Source organism: Cyanistes caeruleus, chromosome 9 (genome assembly GCF_971803275.1).
Source record: "Cyanistes caeruleus chromosome 9, bCyaCae1.hap1.1, whole genome shotgun sequence".
NCBI classification, from domain to species: Eukaryota; Metazoa; Chordata; class Aves; order Passeriformes; family Paridae; genus Cyanistes; species Cyanistes caeruleus.
The window spans coordinates 30,424,139-30,444,466 of NC_141709.1; the positions used below are offsets into that span (position 1 = coordinate 30,424,139).

Consider the following 20,328-nt stretch of genomic DNA (forward strand, 5'->3'; position numbering starts at 1 on the left):
GGGAAGAAAATCTCAAACCCAAAAACAAACTGATTTTTTTTTTTTTTTTCACCAGTAAAAGTGTTTTTTCCCTTCTCTAAGATTACATCATTGTATTGCAAATGAAAGAGAAGGATGGAATGTGCCAGCCAGTCCTTCCGTTGCAGGAAAATCAGAATGCATTTTGTCGAGGGGGCTTCTTCTTGATAGAAGTTTTGTGAAGCTTACAGGTTTTTATAGAATTTTATTCTTTTTCTGGGGAAAAAGTCATCAAAACAGTGAAATAACAACCAAATAACTTTCTTTTGGAAAATGTGCCAACCACTCAGCTAAACCCGAAACATCCATGGAAGTCTGAGGTTCAAAAGTGCATAGATAAGAAATATTTCATGGATATGGGTAAGATGTGGCCATAAATACTCAGGCTTCTCTGTGGCACTGTGAGCTGCTCTTCTGGACTGCTAGGAAAGATGTAACAGTGAAATCAGCTGTCATGGGCAGTGCTTTGGGACCACTGGGATTTTCCTGGCTGGGATTGCTGCCTGAACCAAGACACGCTGTTTGCATGCAGCATGTGCACAGAATTATCCCATCTACTGAGAAGTGTTGGTTTGCACTTGTCAGAGTTATACGAAACTCTCGAATGCTACTGAGGTGACTTGAATTAATTTTTAATCAAATTTATGCTCTCATGCCAGAAAAAAGAAAATTAAAAGGGTGGATGAAACTGGGTTTCCATTGGCACCAAGACCTAAACACTCAGCAAATAAACCAGCATGGGAGCTGTAATCAGCCTGGGAGGAGCAGCCCCCAGCACAGCCAGATCCCCCAAGAGTATTGAATAGCTGCATTTCTGTAATGCTTCCTCCTATGACGTGGTGTGACAGCAGATATTTCCTCCCTGAAGATGAATTTGTCACCAGCAAAACCAGGAGAAGTGGCTGTGGCAGAAGCAGGGATGGTAATCACCATCAGCAGCAAGGTATTTTGCAGGAACCCAGGCATCTGAAGGGAAATATTTTGTTTTATTCCAAAAAGACTCATTTCTGGTCCATTGGAGGAGCTCTGCCATTTGCTAATTAGGGAATTGGGAGCTGGGGGTCCATGGGTTGTAATCCTTGGCTGAGTGAAGCAGTGTGTTCATTACAGCTGTCACTCACCTCCCTCCTCTCTCATTTTCCTGATCTGTAAATTGAGGTTAATACCCTCTGTACACTGAGGGTGCAAGGAGGATTAATCAGAGGGCATCCAGAGCACTGCAGCCTTTTCCTTGGGTGGTGGCTGGAGCTCCTGGAGAAACTGAAATGTCTCACTGGGAAATTTTGTTTTCCCATTGAGAGCCTGAATAGGGGCACTTCGGTTCTGAGTTGCTGAGATGTTGCTGTTTTCACCTCAAAATTACCAAAATATGAAGCAATTGTTTCTGGCACAAGGGGGATGGGAGGAAAAACTGACCTTTGAAAAGTGTTTAATAGGTTTACCTGTGAAGGGGAGCGGGGGGATTTTTCTTGTTGAAAAAAAACCCCAACTCAAACACCCTGAATACTTGGCAGCTGCATAATCATGACTTTAATAGAGCCCTCGGTTTTCCTGTTACAATAAATGAGGTCTGCTCTGCATTAGAAACAAAGCAAAGGGGAAGCAAACAAACCAAAACCCCAGCCCTCATGGCAGTCCAGGGAAATGGGGTCACTCTTGGGCACATCTCAAAACCTGTCTAGGAACTGAGTGTTCTCAAGCTGATTGCATTTACCCACCAGCCTCTTGTTGGGCTACATTAGCAAACAAAACAAACTGGGCTGACAGTTTGTGCTGTACTGAAAGCACCACTCCCAATGGCTTTTCCAATTCCAGGGATGGAGCAGGCAGCTTAACTACTTATTTACTCCAGCCTGCTCACCCAGAAAGGACCCAACCTGATGGATGGCCCCTGACCTCCCTGCTCTGCATGGCCACCAGCCAGACTGCCACTTGGGTGTCTCCAGCAAGCCTCCCATCTGGCAAGAGTCCAGCCTGTTTTTGCTGCCTACCAGGGTAAGAAATACTACACTTCCCCAAGTGGGTGACCCCGAAGTCACGCGCGGGTTAAAGACAAGCATAAGTTATCTGGACTTGCAGCCATGAAACCATTCTCTGGGAGGAAAGGGTAAATAAACAAATCATTTATTAGCAAGTAAAATTGTTTTTTCTTTGAAATGCAAAAATGTGCTCTCTGGTGAGTTATGTTTTCAGCTTCACCCTTCGGTCTCACCAGGCGAAGCCCAGGCATGTCAGGAGCAAAGCTGCTTTCAAGTCACCCATCCAGCTGGTCCTCTGCAGGGTGGTGTAGGGGGGTTAATCACTCAGGGCAGTGCTGGATCAGGGGGAATCCAGCCACTGGCACTGGGGACAGCAGGATATGACTGAAGATATGGGGCAGCAGCAGTGAAGACACCCCGATGTCCTGCAGCTGGGGCTTTGGTGCGGGGAGGGAGATCTTGGTTACCACCAAGGAGGGTGGGAGGGTGTTCACACAGAGCTGATGAAGGAGCAAGGGAACAGCTCTGTGGCATCTGTGGGCGTGAGATGTTTCTGGAGAACCTGCTGGTTTTGCCTGTGGTGCCCATTCCCCTGGGAATGGGGGTCTGCCACGGGAAATAGCCTGTGCTCCCTGCCCTGGTGCAGATGGTGTGGGACAGGCTCTGGGGAAAGTGGTGTGACAGGGCTGTGGTGTGATGCCCCTCCTGCACAGGCCACACATCATGGGGATGTCTCCTAACACTCAGCCTCATTCAGTTGTTTCTCTTGGTGCTGTTTAATTTTGGGAGAAGGGGGAAGGCCAATAGTCCATCCTGCAGAACCCTTGGCTTCGTGGCCAGCACCTCCTGCAGGAAGGAGATGGAGCTCCCAGGGTCACCTCCCCTCACACTGGCATGCCCAGGGGACAGTCAGCATGTTAATTATTCCATCCTCAGGAAGCTCCTGTGTCACATCTCTGCTCTGGTCACAGCAGCAGGTCTTGGATTCCCTCTGGATGTCTCTTTCCATGGCTCAGCTGATCCCTGGGCTGGGGGAGTCCACACAAGTAGGAGATGCCTTTGCACCTCTGCCCCTCGGTGCTGCCAATTAGGAGGTGCCATGTGGGAAACTGGGCTGAATTCCTGCAGTTTCTGCACTGCCCTGGCTGTCAGCGATGCTGGTGAAGGGGGGACCCTGCTCATTGCTGCCCCACGGGGCTGTGGAGCTGAGTCAGGGGGGAAAAGCAGCGATTTTGTGTGCTGAGGAGGAAAATTAAGTGGGGAGATGAAAGTAAGAAGGAAAGATGGGGGGGAAATCATTACTGGGTCATGTCATCCTAGCAGATGAGAGCTCCTAATTCCCTCAGGAGGGTGCAGGTTGGGGACAAACCTCCCACTTTCCTCACCTTCAAAAATGGCTGTCAACCCCATAAAACACCTTAGAAATGCCAATTCAGCACAGGATCAAACTGCTGCTGCTGCTGAGGACAACTCACAAATCACTTGTATCACCACAAGCAGGTTGTTTGTGCTGGAAGTAAATATTTTTTCACATTGGTGTAAATAAGTTGGAGTTGCTACCACAAAAATGTTATTTTTCTCTCGTTTCTGGTGCACCAGCCAAATGAACCCATGGACATACAAGCTCAGCACAAACACCTTCCTCCTGTTGGTTGGAAAAGTTAAGATACTCATAAAGCACTTGGGTTTTGGAATAAACTTTCGTGTAAGAGACACAGATCCAAAGCAAGAGAGAAGTTCACATCCCCTGCCATGGCTCTGGAGCTCCAGAGAAGCTGCTTGCTGGGCTGAGTCAGCTGTGATTTATAGGACTGCTCTCAGGATCAGTATCATCAAGTATGTCCTAAAAACTGCCTTCTCCCCAAAGACTGGTCTCTAGAAATCAGATTCCTGACATTCCTCATATTGTCCAGCTGAGACCTGTGGTACAAACAGCATTTTTGTAAGGCTGTTTTGAAAAGCCAGCTGTGGTTGTTATTGAACCCTCTCTCCATCTTATTTAGACTTTTCTTCTTTCTCTACTGTTATTATTTATGAGCATGAAACTGGGGCTGCTGTTTGGAGAGGGATTGTTTCTTGAGAAAAATTGTGGGTTTCAGTGGGCTGCAGCTTCTGAGAGAATACTTTGAGTCAAGAAATGTGCTACCACAATTCCATAACTATCCACATGGGGATTAAAATAAGCTGAGGAAAGAAACAAAACAAATCTGTTATTTTTGCTGTGACTACTCAAACCTGCAGAGTGAGAGAAAAAGCACATCTTGCTTTCTGATTTAAGCACCACTGATTAATTTTTAGCCCTGTGGCAGTGTGGGAGCCTGTGGCTGAAGCAGGGACACGGATCAATCCCTTCTCTGGCAGTTTAAATACCTGTGTCAGGCAGCAGCTCAGAGCCCCAGCAGGGGATAGTGGGGAAAAATGGGAAAAGTGGGATTGGCATCAACAGCCTCAGGTTCAAACCTGAGAGTCATGAAATGCATGCAGCTTGGAAGCTTTTGCAGTAGGCTTTGGGGGAAATGGGAAGGCATTTCATTTAGTGCTGGCATTTTCCTATTGCTGACCCCATTTCTCCTGGACCTGACCCATGTGAGGATTCATTTCACCTTGCAGTGCTTGTCTTCCCTTTCCTGTGACCTGACCAGGGCAAAAGTAGCTCCAGCAAACACAGCACTTGCTCCTAAGAGGAAATGTGTGTGCTCAGACCTGGTACTGAGCAGGAAGGGTAATTGCCTTGTTTGGGAATCTCGGTGATTCCAGAGGAGGAGAGCGAAATAGCACTCATGCCACCAAGGCCACAGCTTTGGGGAAGGGTTTTCTTGGTGTTTCCAGGCTTAAAGACAAGTCCTGCCGTGAGCTCTGAGGGGCTTTGCCCTTGCCTCTGCATGGGGTCCTGTTTTGGAAAGGCAATTAGGCCCCCAAAAATGCAGAGGAAACTGAGGACCTTGTAAAGAATGAGGCTTATGCAAGCTGCAAATCCAGGGAAAATAAGGGATTGTTTCAGATGAACACAGGCATCTAATACTGTTTAAAGTCTCTGATGGTAGCAGAGCCTTCCTCATGGGACTGAAGGGTGGAATTTGTGATGGGAGACCTGCACTGCACACAGGGAGCAGCCCCTTGCGAGGTGTAGCATGCCTGCAAGCCAGGGTGGCCTTTTTTCTCCAACATTTGTCTCCAGCCTATGCTGCTTCTAGGAAATCATGTTTTTCTATCATCCAGGCTGATACCTCACAGAAGGCATAGTCCTGACTCCCAAGCTTGCCTGGGGCTTGGCTGAAGCCTGCACATGGCAGCATTTCTGCATCCCCAGCTGGAACGATGCAGAGGCCAAAATATCAATGCTGGGCTTCCAAATGAACTGCTGAGGAATTTTCTGGATTTCAAGCACTTTAATCCATGGAGGTCTACTTGAACCTCAGAGCCACCCTTAGCATGGGACTCTGAACCTCTCCAGAAGGGCCAGCACTGCAGCCAGAGCAGTCTGGGCTTTGTCTTTGTACTCAATTTCTCAGCATCAACTAAAATGGAAAGGCCACGGAGACATTATCATTTATAAAAAGACAGAAACAAACACTTGCATTTGGGAAAGCAAATGTCACATCACTGATCTAGAGCTGAGTTGTTTACAATGGAGAGGGGTTGATATTTAATGGAAGGTTAACTCCTTTTCTTTCTTTTTTTTTTAAAGAGCCTAAAATTACCAGACTTTACATAAAATATGGTTTTGATTAAGAAACGTCTGACTTAACAAAAGCAAAGTCAAAGTTGATATGTGCACAGTTTTGTATTAGCCTGCCTTTAATTTTTAAGTAAAACTCTAATGACTACAGTAAATTTGCTCATTTATGAAACAGATAGGAAATGCAATACACAGAAGAGATTAGGGGCAAGAAAAACAACCCTTTTTCTGCAATTGAGACGAGCAATACTGCTGCCCAATCCTCTGAATTGCTTCCTCTAGGCTCTCTCAGAAACAGGGATGTGGGTTTTTCAAGGATACATAAACTTCCACATCACAGAGGTAAAAATTCAGGATACAAAGGGTGATTTGAGCACTTTCCTGGGCAGAATAATGTTTTAGTAGAGACTGAATGTGTGAAATTGGGCCTTGCTCCTCGTCTGAAGTGAACAAAGGGAGAAGGCAAGTGGGGGGAAAAAAGAAAAGAAACCTAAACTTCTCAGGTTTTTGGAGAAAAAGCAAGCCACAACCAGTCCAGAGAGGGCAGGGCTGACTCTGTGAGTCCTTTTTTGGGCATCCAAAGATGGACCACAGAGCAAGATCTCATCCTGCAGGAGCACAGAGCAGCAGTCAGAGCCGCCCAAATGCAGGTTGAAGGAGGGTGAGTGAGAAAAGCTTTTCTGGGGGAATGTCTGGGAAGAGAATGGGGTGATGTGGTCACTGGGTCTCAGTGCCAGCAAGCAGCAGGGTCCCTTTTCTGATCCCTTCAGTGCCAGCCTCCCCTGCATTGCTCAGTGGCTGCTCTGCCATCTGCGAGCCCAGCACCTGCTGCTGCTGCCCAAGCAGAACTCACCCCAGGCTCACCAAAGTCACAATAAAAAATAAATAAAAAAAAAATAAAAGGTTTTGGTTTTTTTTCAGAACATAAATCGTGTAAATGTTGTTCTTTTTCTGACAGGACACAGACATCTCCCATTAACCATGCCATCCCCTCAAACAAACCTCCCTGAGGGACTGTCCCATGCTGGGGTGGCCGGAGGAAGGGACCTGTGCTGGCAGCACATGGCTGTGTGCCTGCTCTGGCTGTCCCTCAGGGCTCCAGGCAGGGGATGGCTGCTTTGTTTTCCAGCCAGGTTTTTATTTGCAGGCAGGAGGGAGTGTTTGATCTCAGCGATGGGAAAAGCCGCTGCCTTTGGATACCTCTGGAAAGCCGCTGCTTTGGCGGCGGCCCTGATAAAGCCTGCGGTGGCTTTGAAGGTGCAGAGGTGTGGTCCTTTGAAGGGACCTTGGGTGTTTGGGGCAGGGGGAAGCTCTGGCAGCCCTGGCACGGAGCTCAGGTTATCTGAACAGCACAGGCCCCATCCTCCAACCACCCCACACACACAAGCAGCGGTGCTCTGTGGAACCGCGGTACATTCTGTTATAACTTCCTTCCACTCCATAAACGCTTCCATGGGGACAGAGCCACTCTCCTCCTGTCCCATCCCAGCAGCCCTGGTGTCCTGGAGGGCCCCAGCACCCCAGCCCTTTCACCACCAGCTGCAAGTCATGGAAATGAGTGGCTTTGCTTTGTTTTGTTTTGTTGCCTTTGACTGGATGCAGCCTCTCATCCCCACTGACTGACCCGAGGTTGCATCTTGCACACCTGCTGTTTAAAAGTCCCATAAAGTGTCAGGCAGAGCCCAACATCCCCACACCACAAGAACAAAGCAAGAATAATCCCTCCTTTCAGGAAAGACATGGAGAAAGACCATAACTGCTCGTGTTTGGGGTTTGGAAGGCAATGAGAACCGCTGCTGACGCTCTCACTGCTTTGCCCTGCTCTCTTGAGGATTCACATGTTCTCCAAATATTTGCAGAGAAACATGTGTTTGTGGATGGGGAGTGCTGTTTTTTCCCTTGGTGTTGTTCTGCTCTGTCCGAGTGGGAGCGGATGTTGTCGGGAGATGAACGGCAGTGCGTGGCAGCAGCAAGCCCAGAGTAGGAATGGGATAAATGGTCACAGGTCTGCAGCATTGGTGCTTGGCTCTTCTCACAGTGGGGATGTAATTTTGTATTGCTTTTTCATCCCTTTTTAACAAGTGGTTCATGTGCTGGGAGGGTGGGAATCCCTGCCCTGCTCCCCAGTTTCTGGTGCTGGGCTGCACAGGAAACTTTGTGGGGTGATATACACATTTTTGAGTCTAAATCCTGCACTGGTTCAGGTCAGAAGGGATCTTAAAGATCATCTTGTTCCAAGCCCCCTCCTGTGGTCAGAGACACCTGAAGATGTAAGGTGCCAAAATGATTGGCCAGACCATGGATGGGATGTGTCATCAAGCTCTCTGCTTTGCTTTGTTGTTTATTTTGTCTCTCAACATTATTTATAAATCATGATGGGTTTGTTTTCTAGGTTTTCATGCACCACACAAGGAATGGGAGCAAGGTACAAGTCATACAACAGCAGAAGGCAGCTGCTGGGAAAAGCTGAGCCAGATCTGGCTTCTCTGTAGAGATCCAACACCAGAAATTTGGTTTTGCCTCTGGAAAAGGCATTTTTATACATAGTGGGGGATGTTTTTTGCTTTTGGGACAGCTGGGGGAAACCACAGGACAGATCTGAGCTAAGTCAGATGGCCCAGAGGCTGCAGAGTTTTGGAGATGACCCTGAGCAGGCATCCAGGACAGATACAGCCCTTGCACCTCCACTCAACACAGTGCAGTCTCTGAAGGAACATTTTCCTCCCCCTTTTTGGAGCAAGTTTCTCGCTCTGTGTGTGTGTGTGGTGTGTGCAGATGTCCAGTCCTGGCTGGCACAGTGCCACAGGGATGCTTTGCAATAAACCTGGGTTTTATCTGAAGGGAAAAGCCTCTGGAGGAGCAAAGCTTTGAACCATTCAATTCACAACAGTGCAAGGCTGGCAGGGAAAGCTGTGAATGAAAACTTGTGGGACCCTGGGTGAGCCAGTTAATCTAGATGAGTTTCCTTATTTTTCTTTCCTTGTAGGCATTGAGTGTAGGCTGAATTTTATCCTGACAGCCAAATGCTGGGCTGCCTGTGAGCAGCTCCTGCATGCCCACACTTCTGAGCTCGGGGAAATCTGAGCTGGGAATGGAAAAACTGCAGAGTAGCAAAGCATTTTTGCTATTTCTAGAGCAAATCCACTGTCCACTCCCATATTTATCAGAAAAAGGGAGGATTTTAGGGTGTTGTGACTGATGTTTTCCAAACTGAGCCTCCCAAGAACCCGGCTTTATTTTATATTTTATTTTATTTTATTTTATTTTATTTTATTTTATTTTATTTTATTTTATTTTATTTTATTTTATTTTATTTTATTTTATTTTATTTTATTTTATTTTATTTTATTTTATTTTATTTTATTTTATTTTATTTCATTTTATTTCGTTTTATTTTATTTCGTTTTATTTTATTTTATTTTATTTTATTTTATTTTATTTTATTTTATTTTATTTTATTTTATTTTATTTTATTTTATTTTATTTTATTTTATTTTATTTTATTTTATTTTATTTTATTTCATTTTATTTTATTTTATTTTATTTCATTTTATTTCATTTCATTTCATTTCATTTCATTTTATTTCCTTTTATTTTATTTTATTTTATTTTATTTTATTTTATTTTATTTTATTTTATTTTATTTTATTTTATTTTATTTTATTTTATTTTATTTTATTTTATTTTATTTTATTTTCCTTCTATTTTCCTTTTATTTTTATATCACTCTTTTTATTTTTTTTCCTCGAGGCTGATTAAGTGTGAAAGAAATTTGGAATTAAAAAAATAAAATTCCATCCCAGCCTCAGAGATCTTATATATCAAAGAAACACCAGTGGAATTGCAAGAGAAGGGGTTGGGAGAATGGTGACAAGGTCAGGAAAATGCCAAATAGACATGTGGGATGCATGCCTGGGATAAGGGACTTGAAATGAAAAGTAGGAGAAAAGTAGGACTTTTTAGGGTAAAATTTAGGGTTACCCTAAAATTTAGGCAAATTTAGGGTAGAATTCCCACGTTTACAAAAAGAAAATGTAAGGGATTATCGTGGAATCACAGAATGGTTTGTGTTGGAAGGGACCTTAAAGATAACCTTGTTCCAATGTCCCTGCCCCAGGCAACACCTGCCAGTAGCTCAGCTTTTATGGGATTTCTTCCCACTGCCTCCGTATAAGCAGAGTTATGGATGCTCAGACTGAAAAAAAAATTGGCAAGAGGGATTTTTATCACAGTCCAAGACACAAATACATTTCAGGGAAAAAGAAGAACATTGCTTTTTGGTTTGTTTTTTTTTTTAAAGTAATAATTTCCCAGAAAATATGGGGATTTTAAGTAACTTTTCTAAATGTTTTTGCAAAAGCTTTAAGATTTTTGTGGGTTTTTATCCTTCCATCCTAATCTTCACCCAGTTTAAGAGACACCAGCATTTTTGATGGAGCTCCCACTCAAGTATGTTTGCAGGAAGTCAACCCACGAAGAGCTATTACAAAGAAAAATTCCTTGGACAGTTTTATGCATGGAATTACTCAAAACCCCACCGCAAAATATTGAAAAATCTGCTGAAATTTGGGAAAAAAAAAAAAAAAGTAGTCTGAAGGATCATGAAAAAATGAAAGCATGAAGAAAAGACTGCAAGCCAAAAAGATTTCTATCATAATATATTCTGACACATAATAAAGAAAATAAATGAAAAAAGTCACTGGATCCATTTTCCACACATCCACATGGAAATTCATCTCTTCTTTTGGGATTTGTTTTTGTTGTCCATGTTGTGCTGTGGGTCTCAGGGGCTTTTGTCAACCTGGCCAGGGGACAATGTCTTCTCCAAGGAGATGGCCCCTGGCATGTGCCACCTCCACTGCAGCTCCCACCTGGCTGTGGGGATGGGCAGGAAAGATCAGGGTGTTTTCCCAGCAGGGATGGGATTGGAAAACCTCTGTGTGTGAGGAATGCTGCCCCCAGCTCTTAGCCAATACATCCCCCACACTTTGGGGTTTAAAATGAAACATCTTCACCCTTTTGCCGTTATCGTGGGCTTTCTGCAGACACTCTTTTTATATTGCACTGCATCACTTATATCAAAACCAGAGCAGAAAAAATTCTCCTTGGCCCATTCTTTTTTTTTTTTCTCTTTTATGACTCTGTGTGGATTTCAAAGCACTTCAGGATTAGGCGGGGGTAAAAGAAAAAGGTACTCGCAGCCTTCATCTAAAACGGATTCATTTCTGTCACCAAAGTGTGTTAAAAATATAAATAAATGAAACACAAACTAGATCCAGGCAAGACATATGGATGTGGTGGTTGAACTTTGGGTGGTGCTGGCCATGCTGAGCCATTGTGATGCATCCTGAGTGTGTGAAAGACATAGATGCTGAATAAAATGTGATTTTCACACAAATGCAATGTTTGTGTATTTACACAGGATTCATGAAACATTAAAGTATCTCTTCTAAGACAAAATACTCAAGTATCCAGTCAAGTCTTCATATAGGCCTGTATTTACTGGGCATCCTGATTATCTGCTCTGCAAAGTTGCTTTGTGCAGGACAAACAGGGGAAGAACAGAAATGGAAACCCTTGCAGGGGCTTTCCTTGATTTATTAGCATTCCTACCTGGAAGCATCCAAGTTTTGTGTGTCTTTAACTGAACCAGGGGCTTTAGAATCATAAAATGTTTCAAGTTAGATGGGACCCATAAGGATAGTCAAGCCCAACTCCATCAAGCCTCAGCAGGAGAAACCATTGTCCTTGAGCCATTGGAAAACACCCAGGAAAAGTGCTTTTAGTCAGTGTCACAGCCTGTCTGAGCTGCAGCCATCAGTGTTTGTGTCAGAAAAGTCTGGAAAGCAATTCCCAATATATATTTTACCATTGAAATGCCAAAAATATTTGGAAAAGTCATAATGGGGAGGGGGAAATTTAACTTGAATTGTATTTTACCCAAATCTCTGAAATCTGAGTAGTGACTCAAATACCCAGGTAGTGCAAATCAAGAATAGCAGAGAGCAAGCATGCTAATGAACCGTGCTAATGAGCTGTGATAATTAACCATGCTAATTTATGTCTCTGCCAACACAGACAGTTTTTTTTGTTCACCAGTGACTCTAGCTCAGGAACTCTTCCAGGATGCCACCAAGGCTGGGTCTGCCTGGGGTGCAGAATTCCAGGTAAGGCTGTTGCTCCTCCTCTTTTATGACTCAGAGGCTGCTTGTGTCTGCTCACAATATGCAACAGAACATTGGGATATTCAGGTCTTGTGCTTTTCCAAATTGTTGGATGTTATCTCTTGTGAGCTTGCTTTTTGGGTTTTTGTTAATTTTGTTTGTTTGTTTTTTGTTATTTTTATGATTGTGGCAGGATGTTCTGCAAGGCATTCTGGAGCACTGACTCTTTTCTTCAGTGCCTTTGGAGCGATGTCTGGAGGTGGTACCTTGGTAAATGAGCACCATGTGCAGTGTGAGGCTCAGGTGTGAGGAGAGAGCCTGGTTTTTGGAAAGCCCTGGCACAGCTTGGTCTGTTTGGACAGAGCTGGCAGCTTGGACACTCCAACGACCATCCATATGCAATGATTTTTCTTGATTCACAATGCTGAAACTGAAAACCACTTGGCTTTAAACTTTAAGCCTCTGCCTGCATTCCCCTGAGAATGAGCGTTTCTGGCAAGCTCTAAGTTCTTAAATATCACTTCTCCAATTACATTCTCACAGGTTAGTATTTATGCAGGCCTGGCTTCTCCAATCCACAGAGCTGGTACTGGGCTGAGGCTTAATGCATTACAGGTGGCTGGTGGTGCTTTGGGCTCTCTGGCCAAACTGGTTCCAGATGGCCACACAGTATGAGTAATAACATCAGCTCATTAAGTTGCAAGGTTTCAACTACAATCACAGAATTATCAATGAAATAAAAGCTAACGGCGTATCAGCTGCACTCTAAGCCATAAATAGGATTTACAGCGAAACAAAAACCTTTTTTGAACCCAGATCTCTCATCGTTTCAACCCTGGGTGTCCACAGAATTGGTTTATTCCCTAGCAAAAAAAGCAGAAAAAAAAAAAAATCTGCCCCACCCTCTCCAAAATATATTCCTGAAGGCTACTGCACTGCTGCCCTGATTTTGGAAAAGCTTTGGATTGGGGTCAGTGGGAATGCAAAGCAGTGTTTATCTGTGATGCCTTAGAACACAAGTGGAATGAGCCTAATTCTCAGATCAGAGATAAGCACGGGGAAGCCTCATTACCTGGTAGTTTAATCACGGTTGCAAATGTTTTTTTTTGTGCAAATCGCTGTGTGTCTGTGCTGTGTCCAGGGCGAGGCTCCTGCGGGGTGTGCAGGTGGCTCCTGCTGCTTTGCAGGCTGTGGCAGCAGTGGCTTGTTGGTCTGGATGTCTCCTCTGTTCAAAATCACCATGGGGAAACATTTCCTTGAGCTGCCAGGGCAGGTGGGGTGCTCGGGATCCCTGATCTTGGCTATCAAAGCGGGGATTTCGCATTGCAAAAAATGTAAAAACAATAGGGGAAAAAAATATACATAAATTAAGTAATGCCTCTTTGAAATTTCATAGTCCCCTGGGCCGAGCAGGAGGTGTCAGTACACAAATCCAGCGGCTGAAGTAATCCTTTTGTAAATTCTCCTGGCTTCTCTGACTTTTGGTTGAGTTGATAAAACTCCTGTTACCCATCCTAAATGCTTCAGAGCCTGATCAGCCTCACTGAGGGGAATCACAGAGAGGGCTCACACTCCCTCTTGCCCTCTCTTCCATTCTCCTAAATCTGACCCCACAGCCAAGAAATCGGGACTTCATTAGTAGTAAAAACCTAAATGACTTAAAAAAACCCCAAACAAAACACCAAATAAACATTAAATACGGTGTCAGGTGGCTTGGAGAAAGGTGTCTTGTATGTTGAGGTATAAATGATGGCAGAATTCTAAAGAGGGAATGTTTCCAGCAAAACCACAAGGTATTCTGTGCTCCTCCATAGAAGGTACCAAGAAAACCAGTGTTGGAAGCAGGAGGGTATCTTGCTGGGTGTAGTAGACAAGCCTTGTGAAGTCTGAGGGGAAAATGTGTTCCACAGGTTTGTGGGAAGCCTGAAGAAGCTTTGTATGATCTTGGTTCAGTCCTAGAGATCCTGATTGTGTTCAGAGCATTGATTTAATCCCCTGAGTCACGCTGACAACAAGTGCAACAATCTGCTTTTTTATTCTCCATAAGAGTCAAAATCACTCCCTTGATAATTAGAGATGTTTTCTTTAGGTTTATCTTACTTGTTTGGCCTCCCCAGCTGCACTTCTGTTACAAATGCAAGAAAAAGTCCACCTCCTTCTCCTGCTTCCAGCAGCAGCATTGAGTACGAGTCAGCTCAAGTGTTACGGCGCTGGGGAAGGTGAGTACACCTTGTGCCCCCTTATTTAGGATTTAATTATCAACAGAACTGATCCTGTAGGTAGTTCTCTCTCCATCCTGCAGTTCTGATGCAGATGTGCAGTGTCACTGCTTCCAGATGTTGAGGGCCTTTTCAGAGCACTGGGCACCAGCCCAAGCAGGGATTTGGTATCAAGGAATTCTGGCATCGGCTGCGTTTCCAGAGATGTGCACACTGAGGAAATTATTGTGTGTGAGTGTGATGCAGAGACACCACTGCAGGCTGAGCTTAAGTCCCTGGGCAGGCACAGTATTGATCAAAAGTCAGGACTGTGAGCAAGCACAGAAAAAGTAACATAGTGGAGTGGGTTTTCTCTGTCTCAGGCCGCTCATATCCTTTGTGTTTTTTTGCATTACAGGTCTCCAACCCCACTGTCCCAGAAGGAGCAGGTTTTCAGCAAGGTTCCTGGTGTTACTGTGAGTTTTCAGGGTGGTACTTGCACCTCCTGCTTTAAACACACATAATTTGGGCAGTGCAATGGTGATGTCTCAGCAGGGTCATCCTGTCTGGGTTGAGATCTGTATTCCCTGCATAAAGAGGACTGATGGAGAGAGCAGAGAGCCCTAACCTTGGGTGCATCCATGGGGGCTTGGGTGATGGATGTGCTGAGCTGGGACTTCCCTGGCACCAGTCAGTGTTAAAACAAGCTCACATCCAGGCAGGGCTTGGTAGGAGGAACCTCCATCCTGTTTTTGGGTTGTTTTTGGGGGTGTTAAGGGTAGGATGTGCCCTAACAGAGGAGTAACAATCTCTGAATGCATCTCACCTCCTGACCCAAGGGTCTGCTGGCCACATCTCTGGGAGAGCAGAATCCCCAGATTTTTGGGGGAGAGATTGCTACCCCACCTCTCCTACCAGTGCCCACCACAGGGTCCTGCAGGGAATCCTTAGGTGACATGACTGCCTCTCCTGCAGGGTCAGCATCCCAGTTTGGGTCTTTGCTCTGCATAATCAAGGGTTTGTGGGTCCAGTGGGTGGTGTCCAGGCTGTTCCTCTGGTATCTGCTTGCTGCAAATGCTGGGCACAAGAGCTGTGTCCTGGCACTGGCTGTCAGCACTGGGACCAAAGCTCACATGCCAAGCAGAGATGCTGGAGAGAGCCTCGTGTGCAGCATGAGGAATGCCAGACCTACCCACTGTCTCCAGGGCCGTCTCCCCAGCCAGGCTCTGGATCTTATTTGGATGCAGAGAGATTTATAAGGCATTCTCTTAATTAGGGGCCCCTGTTTTGACTGAGAGAGGATGGGGAATGAGGAGACCTAACAGGGGCGAGGGTGAACAGTGGCCTGAAAGGGAAGGCTGGGGAGACCTGTGGCGTGTGCTGTAAAGAAGCGGGGGCAATAAAACACACCAATAAAAATGATGTGTACGTCTGCAGCCTCATCTAGGAACGGGGGAACAACAGCGTGTTGCTTCTCAGGGCAAACAAAAGAAACCCCTCCATATGTGAGCAATTATTGGAAACACATGGGAGAGGTGGACAGGGCAGGCAAATCCAAAAGCCATGTGATATTGCACAGAAGAGAGAGGCTCATGTGGTGCCTGGGAGTCCGTATATTTCACAACCCACAATGTACAGAGAGTTTGGCCTCCTCCAAAAGCTGCAACTGGGAAGGCTCCTCTTATTTAGGCCTCAAGGCCTGTGGACAGATGGCTAAAGCTTGTGGAGAAGTGCTGGGATGAAGCAGTTGTCATGCTGCTGGGGAGAACTGGAGCTGTGCCTGGCTTTGCTGTGCCTTTTATTGAATTTGCAGCTGGTCAGTGGCACAGCAGCACTTTGCTGGGGTACAGGGAGCAGCACAGCTGTGTGCTGCTGAGCTAACTGTGCTTTTGCTTGATTTCAAGGGTGCACTTGTGATGATCACCTTTAAATTTTCCACCAGTGTAGTGGCAGGATGGGAATCCCAGAAACTTTGCAACCAGACTTCTGTGAAGAACAAGCAGCATCAGGGTCACCAGCTGGACGTGATGGTCTTGGAGATCTTTTGCAGTGCTAATGGTTCTATGGTTGCACAAGGACTGTGGTTGTGATCTGGATGTTCCTGAGCTGCTTTTACACTCCCTGGCCATGCACTGCTGCTCTGAAGGCCACAGAAGGTTGGAACCCAAGGTGTTACCCAGCTCCTGTGCAGGGCTGGGATGCCTTTAACCATACAATGCTCTGGTTACAGAGAGATTCTCTTCGATGAGACCCAGCCCTGTGGAGTTCCAGATCAGCTCAGCCGAGAACATTTGATCTTGGCAACTGATCAGAACCACTTTTATGAGCTGCTTCACATCCACTTGCAAAGAACATGCTGAGAACTCCACGCATGTTGTCAGTTCAGTGTCTCCTCTGCTCCAGTGTCAGGTCAGGCGCTTTTCTCACATGTACCAAAGCTCCAGTCTGCCTAACAGTGCCCCCAGTCAGGCTAAATACTCAGGTTGCTGCTTCCAAATGCCTCTTGTCACAAGTTCAGGGATGTTTTCCCCAGGTTGTGTGGAGAAGCACCTTGTAGAAGACAAAATTATTCCCTTTGGCTTTCCCATTTTAGTCCAGGCTGCAATCCCTACGGATCACAGCATTGATTTTGTGTCCCCAGAAGTAACCAGACAACTTTCTTCATTTTAGTCCTAATAGTAGCAGCAAAGACTGGGAGAAACTGAGTTTTTAAATTGCAAATACCCTCCCTGTGCCAGTTTGTTGTCAAGTCTTGGACAGCTCTGGGCTGCTATAGATGCTTTGCATCCACTGTGATACAGGTGCTTTGTTTGTCTGTAGCCTTGCAGTCTGAGGCTGGACTGGGAAAAAAGAGCTTCCAAATGGGGCTTTAAGCCTTGTGTGAAGACTGCTTCATTTCTAATGGACAACTTCGGGTTTCTTCAGGTTGGACTGTGAAAGGAGCTGCTCTGGCTGTGAAATGCATCACTCCTGTGTGTGCTGTCAGCTGCAGAAAGTGATTCTGCCTTGTAAGAAACAACAGAGAGGAAAGGAAGTTTCCTTAACTCCTGAATATGCCACGCTCATGAATGTTAACATGACTGTGGGGCTGTTTTTCCACTGAGCAAGCAGATGTTTTAGTGCTCTGAGGATCACCTTTGCTGCAAAGGGTGGTGCTTACACCTCTGAGGGCAGTGGTATGTTCAGGCTCAGTAAACATGTTCTGCTCCATCTCACTGAGCACTGAAAGCAGAAACTGCTCTTGGGTTTCATCACAGAAGGGGCAGCTCTGCCAATATAAAGAAGAACTTGTTCAGGGGCTGCTTTCATCTCTGTGCATTATCAGAGCTACTAAAATAAGGAAAGAGCCCTTTAAGCCTCATTGGACAGTGACACTAAAAATACCCCCACCGGCTCTCTCGATCCCAAGCCCCAAACAACTGAAAAACAAAGGCCAGCCCCAAACCCTAAGCCCCAGAAAACCCTGTGGTATCCATCACTGCCATGTATAATCACAGTTAGAAACCCAAATGAAGTCTGCAGCCTGTCAGCCCCGCAGACAGATTTGGTGGTGATATGAGCAAAGCCAACATTTAAAAATGACTGAATTCTCATTATAAAGATACATGATCCTCCTTCTCATTGAGAACAGTTGGGCTTTGCTTCCAGTGGAGAGCCAAACCATTTATTTTATAGCTCCATTGTATGCTGCACTGGGAATTGTTCCCGCAGATAGAGGTTTTGAGCATGCTTTCCCCATGTACTTTGTTCCACATGCACCGTGCCCTTTGCACATGCTGGGGGCTCTCACATGAATTACACTTTGCCTGATTTGGTTGGATGGGTTTCCTACATTTGTGTCCTATAAATTGGCATGGCAATGTATTTATTTTGGTAATCAACCAGTTCTTTGTAAATCTGTGAGCTTAATCCTCCAAGAGAGAGAAATAAAAGGCTCAGCTTTTTTTTTTTTTTGCTTTTTTTTTTTTTGCTTTTTTTTCCTTAACAATGAAGATAAATACCTTTATTTTCATAACTTTTGGACATTTTTTTTTTTCATGGCATCCAGCCAAATCATGAGGTCCTCACTCAGGCAAGAACATGCAGATGTCATTAAGTTCCTCACCAGGCTTGTTAGGGCATGGAAAAACTCTTAAGAGCAAGAATGGTCTCATGTTTTTTGCCACTGAGGAAGAGTTCAGCTCAACCAGGCGAACCTTTTGCTTCTACCATATATTTCCAGTGTGACCTTGTTTGACCCTCTCTCTCTACATCTGCTCCCCCAAAATCTCCTTGAGCTTATAAATCTCCTTGGTTCAGAGGCCCTCTCGCTGTGGGTCAGTTTGTGCAGGAATTCTGGCCCTGAGGTGTCGCAGAGGTGGTGCAGACAGCGGAGCAGCAACTGGGTTTTGGCTGCATCGTGGATCCAGGACCAACTCCACCCTGCTCCAAGGTGATGGGATGTGAGCCAGGAGTCACCAGAGCTTTTTAATGCTCAGCTATGCCCAAAATAATAGACATCAGCTCTCACCTTGTCAGCTCAGGTGCTGCAGCAATCAGATTTGGACATGGTGGTTGTGGTGCTCCTTGCACTGAAGGTGACAGCCCATGGAACAAGGATGGCTGTTGTGGGATCTGCCCTCCTTTTCTGGCAGGCCATCCATTCCCAGGAACTCCAACATCATCCTTCATCTGCTGATCATTAGTGCTTCAGTCACCTCTTGGTCAGATCGGCTGTGCAAGCATCCAGGTTTCATTCCTGTCTGGAGGTGCTGGAAAGATCTCCCGCAGGATTTTAAATAATTCTGGGAATACAAGTGTGAGGGCTGAGCGAGCCCTGAGCATGAAGGAGCAGGCTGGTGGGGTAAGGACTGCTCCCTGCACTGAGTGACACTCTGTGGGGAGCTGGCACAGGGAGCACAGGCTTGGCTCGGGGGGCTCATCTCAGGAGGGTGGTACAGCACGTCAGGCACACTCCTGACGTGGTGCTGCTGCCTGCAGCCTGATAAAGATCTCCACGTGCTTCCTGCTCATCCCCCCAGCTGGAGGGGAAACTTGAGGGCCAGCAGGAGGGTGGGGGACAGCGCAGCCCCTCTGCCATCCCGGGCTGGAGCAAAGGAAAGTGTGCTGGATTGCTGCCTGGCAGAGCTCCCCGCGCCCCTGCGCACAACCGCGGTTGTTATTCCAACACGCCTACGCTGAGAGCCTGAGCTGCAAACCCTTCCTTGGGGAGACAGCCCTTGGGCCTCTCAAGGGTTTGTTTAACCGAAGGAAGAGGGTGTGGGCTCTGCAGACCGGGACCAGGAGGATGAGTCCAGAGTCAGGGTGCACCAGAGTCCTTCCCTTGGCCTTGGTGGCTCTGCTAAGAGAGCTGTAGGATCACGGCATGGCAAGCAGACCATGGCCTTTTCAGTCCTTCTTTCTCCCTGGCCTAGCTGAAGGTGTTCATCAGGCCCAAAGACCTCCTTGAACTCCTAAGGTTTCATTGGATTAGCGGGAAAAACCAAATCCTTGATGACATGAGCTATGGCCACCATCCCTTTGGTGGTAGCACATGTCCTCATCTTTTCGGGGGAAGCAAAATCTACATCCCATTAAACCCCATCTATTTCTCTGTCTCTTTTTCAATACCTACTTCTCCTAAAATACCCCTCTGTATTTTTTTTTTTAATTAGAGCAAAACTGGGGAAAGGATGTTTATAGAAAGCAGAGATTTCCTAAGTTACTCTGTTTTCATGGTCAAAAAATCCCTATTACAATAAGTAATGATAATGGTCCATTTTGTTGTTTTTTTTTTTCATACCAGCCTTTACAGTGAAAGCAATATGATGGCAATAAATCTTCAAGTTGGTTAATTCCTATGAAATTCTGTCAGCAGAATCAAGTGATTTTACTACCCCGTGTCAAATTAATGGTTGGGTGTCAACCTGTGTCACTTCCTGCATGAAAAATGACTATGACATTAAGATTTTATTCATGCTTTCCTGCCTGATGATCAAAAATAGTAAAATGCAACAGTGAGGGTGGGGAGAAATCAATTTCCTAAATAGCATTACCACCACATCTCTTCGGAGCAAGCCCATGGTGATGCCCACACACTGGGACTCTGGTGTCCTCCCTGGATGTTTGACTCTGTTTTCCATTTTATGACTGGTTACCATGGGAAAAGAATTAGGATTCAAGGCCCTAAAATCAGTTCTGGTCCTTTTTCAGTTGATTGCTTGAGTTGATGAGGTGGGTGGGACGTGCCCCTTTTATAATAAGTTGTCTGAAATTCTTCTTTCTAACCCATATTTAGATATGGCAAAGGC

The 20,328-nt window shown here is 45.6% G+C and overlaps 1 protein-coding gene across 2 annotated transcripts; it reads left to right on the plus strand.

Moving 5' to 3' along the window:
- The first annotated feature begins 1,789 nt into the window (after nt 1–1,789).
- On the plus strand, nt 1,790–19,883 carry LOC147651752 (uncharacterized). 2 transcript variants are annotated; one of them, XM_086841569.1, is made up of 5 exons: nt 1,790–2,013; nt 11,776–11,843; nt 13,930–14,059; nt 14,457–14,514; nt 15,943–19,883. In XM_086841569.1, exons 1-5 carry the CDS (start codon nt 1,928–1,930, stop codon nt 16,126–16,128), a joined length of 528 nt encoding a protein of 175 aa, XP_086697695.1. In that variant the 5' UTR covers nt 1,790–1,927; the 3' UTR covers nt 16,129–19,883. The 2 variants fall into 2 exon arrangements, with proteins under 2 accessions (XP_086697695.1, XP_086697694.1); XM_086841568.1 differs by having other exon boundaries at nt 1,832–2,013; nt 11,755–11,843.
- Nucleotides 19,884–20,328: the final 445 nt, after the last annotated feature.

Coding starts and splice junctions, on each gene's coding strand:
- LOC147651752 (XM_086841568.1), top strand. CDS start 1,928: ATGGCCACCAGCCAGACTGCCACTTGGGTGTCTCCAGCAAGCCTCCCA. Junction 11,844..13,929: donor CCTGGGGTGCAGAATTCCAG/GTAAGGCTGTTG, acceptor TGTTTTCTTTAG/GTTTATCTTACTTGTTTGGC. Junction 14,515..15,942: donor GCAAGGTTCCTGGTGTTACT/GTGAGTTTTCAG, acceptor CTTGATTTCAAG/GGTGCACTTGTGATGATCAC.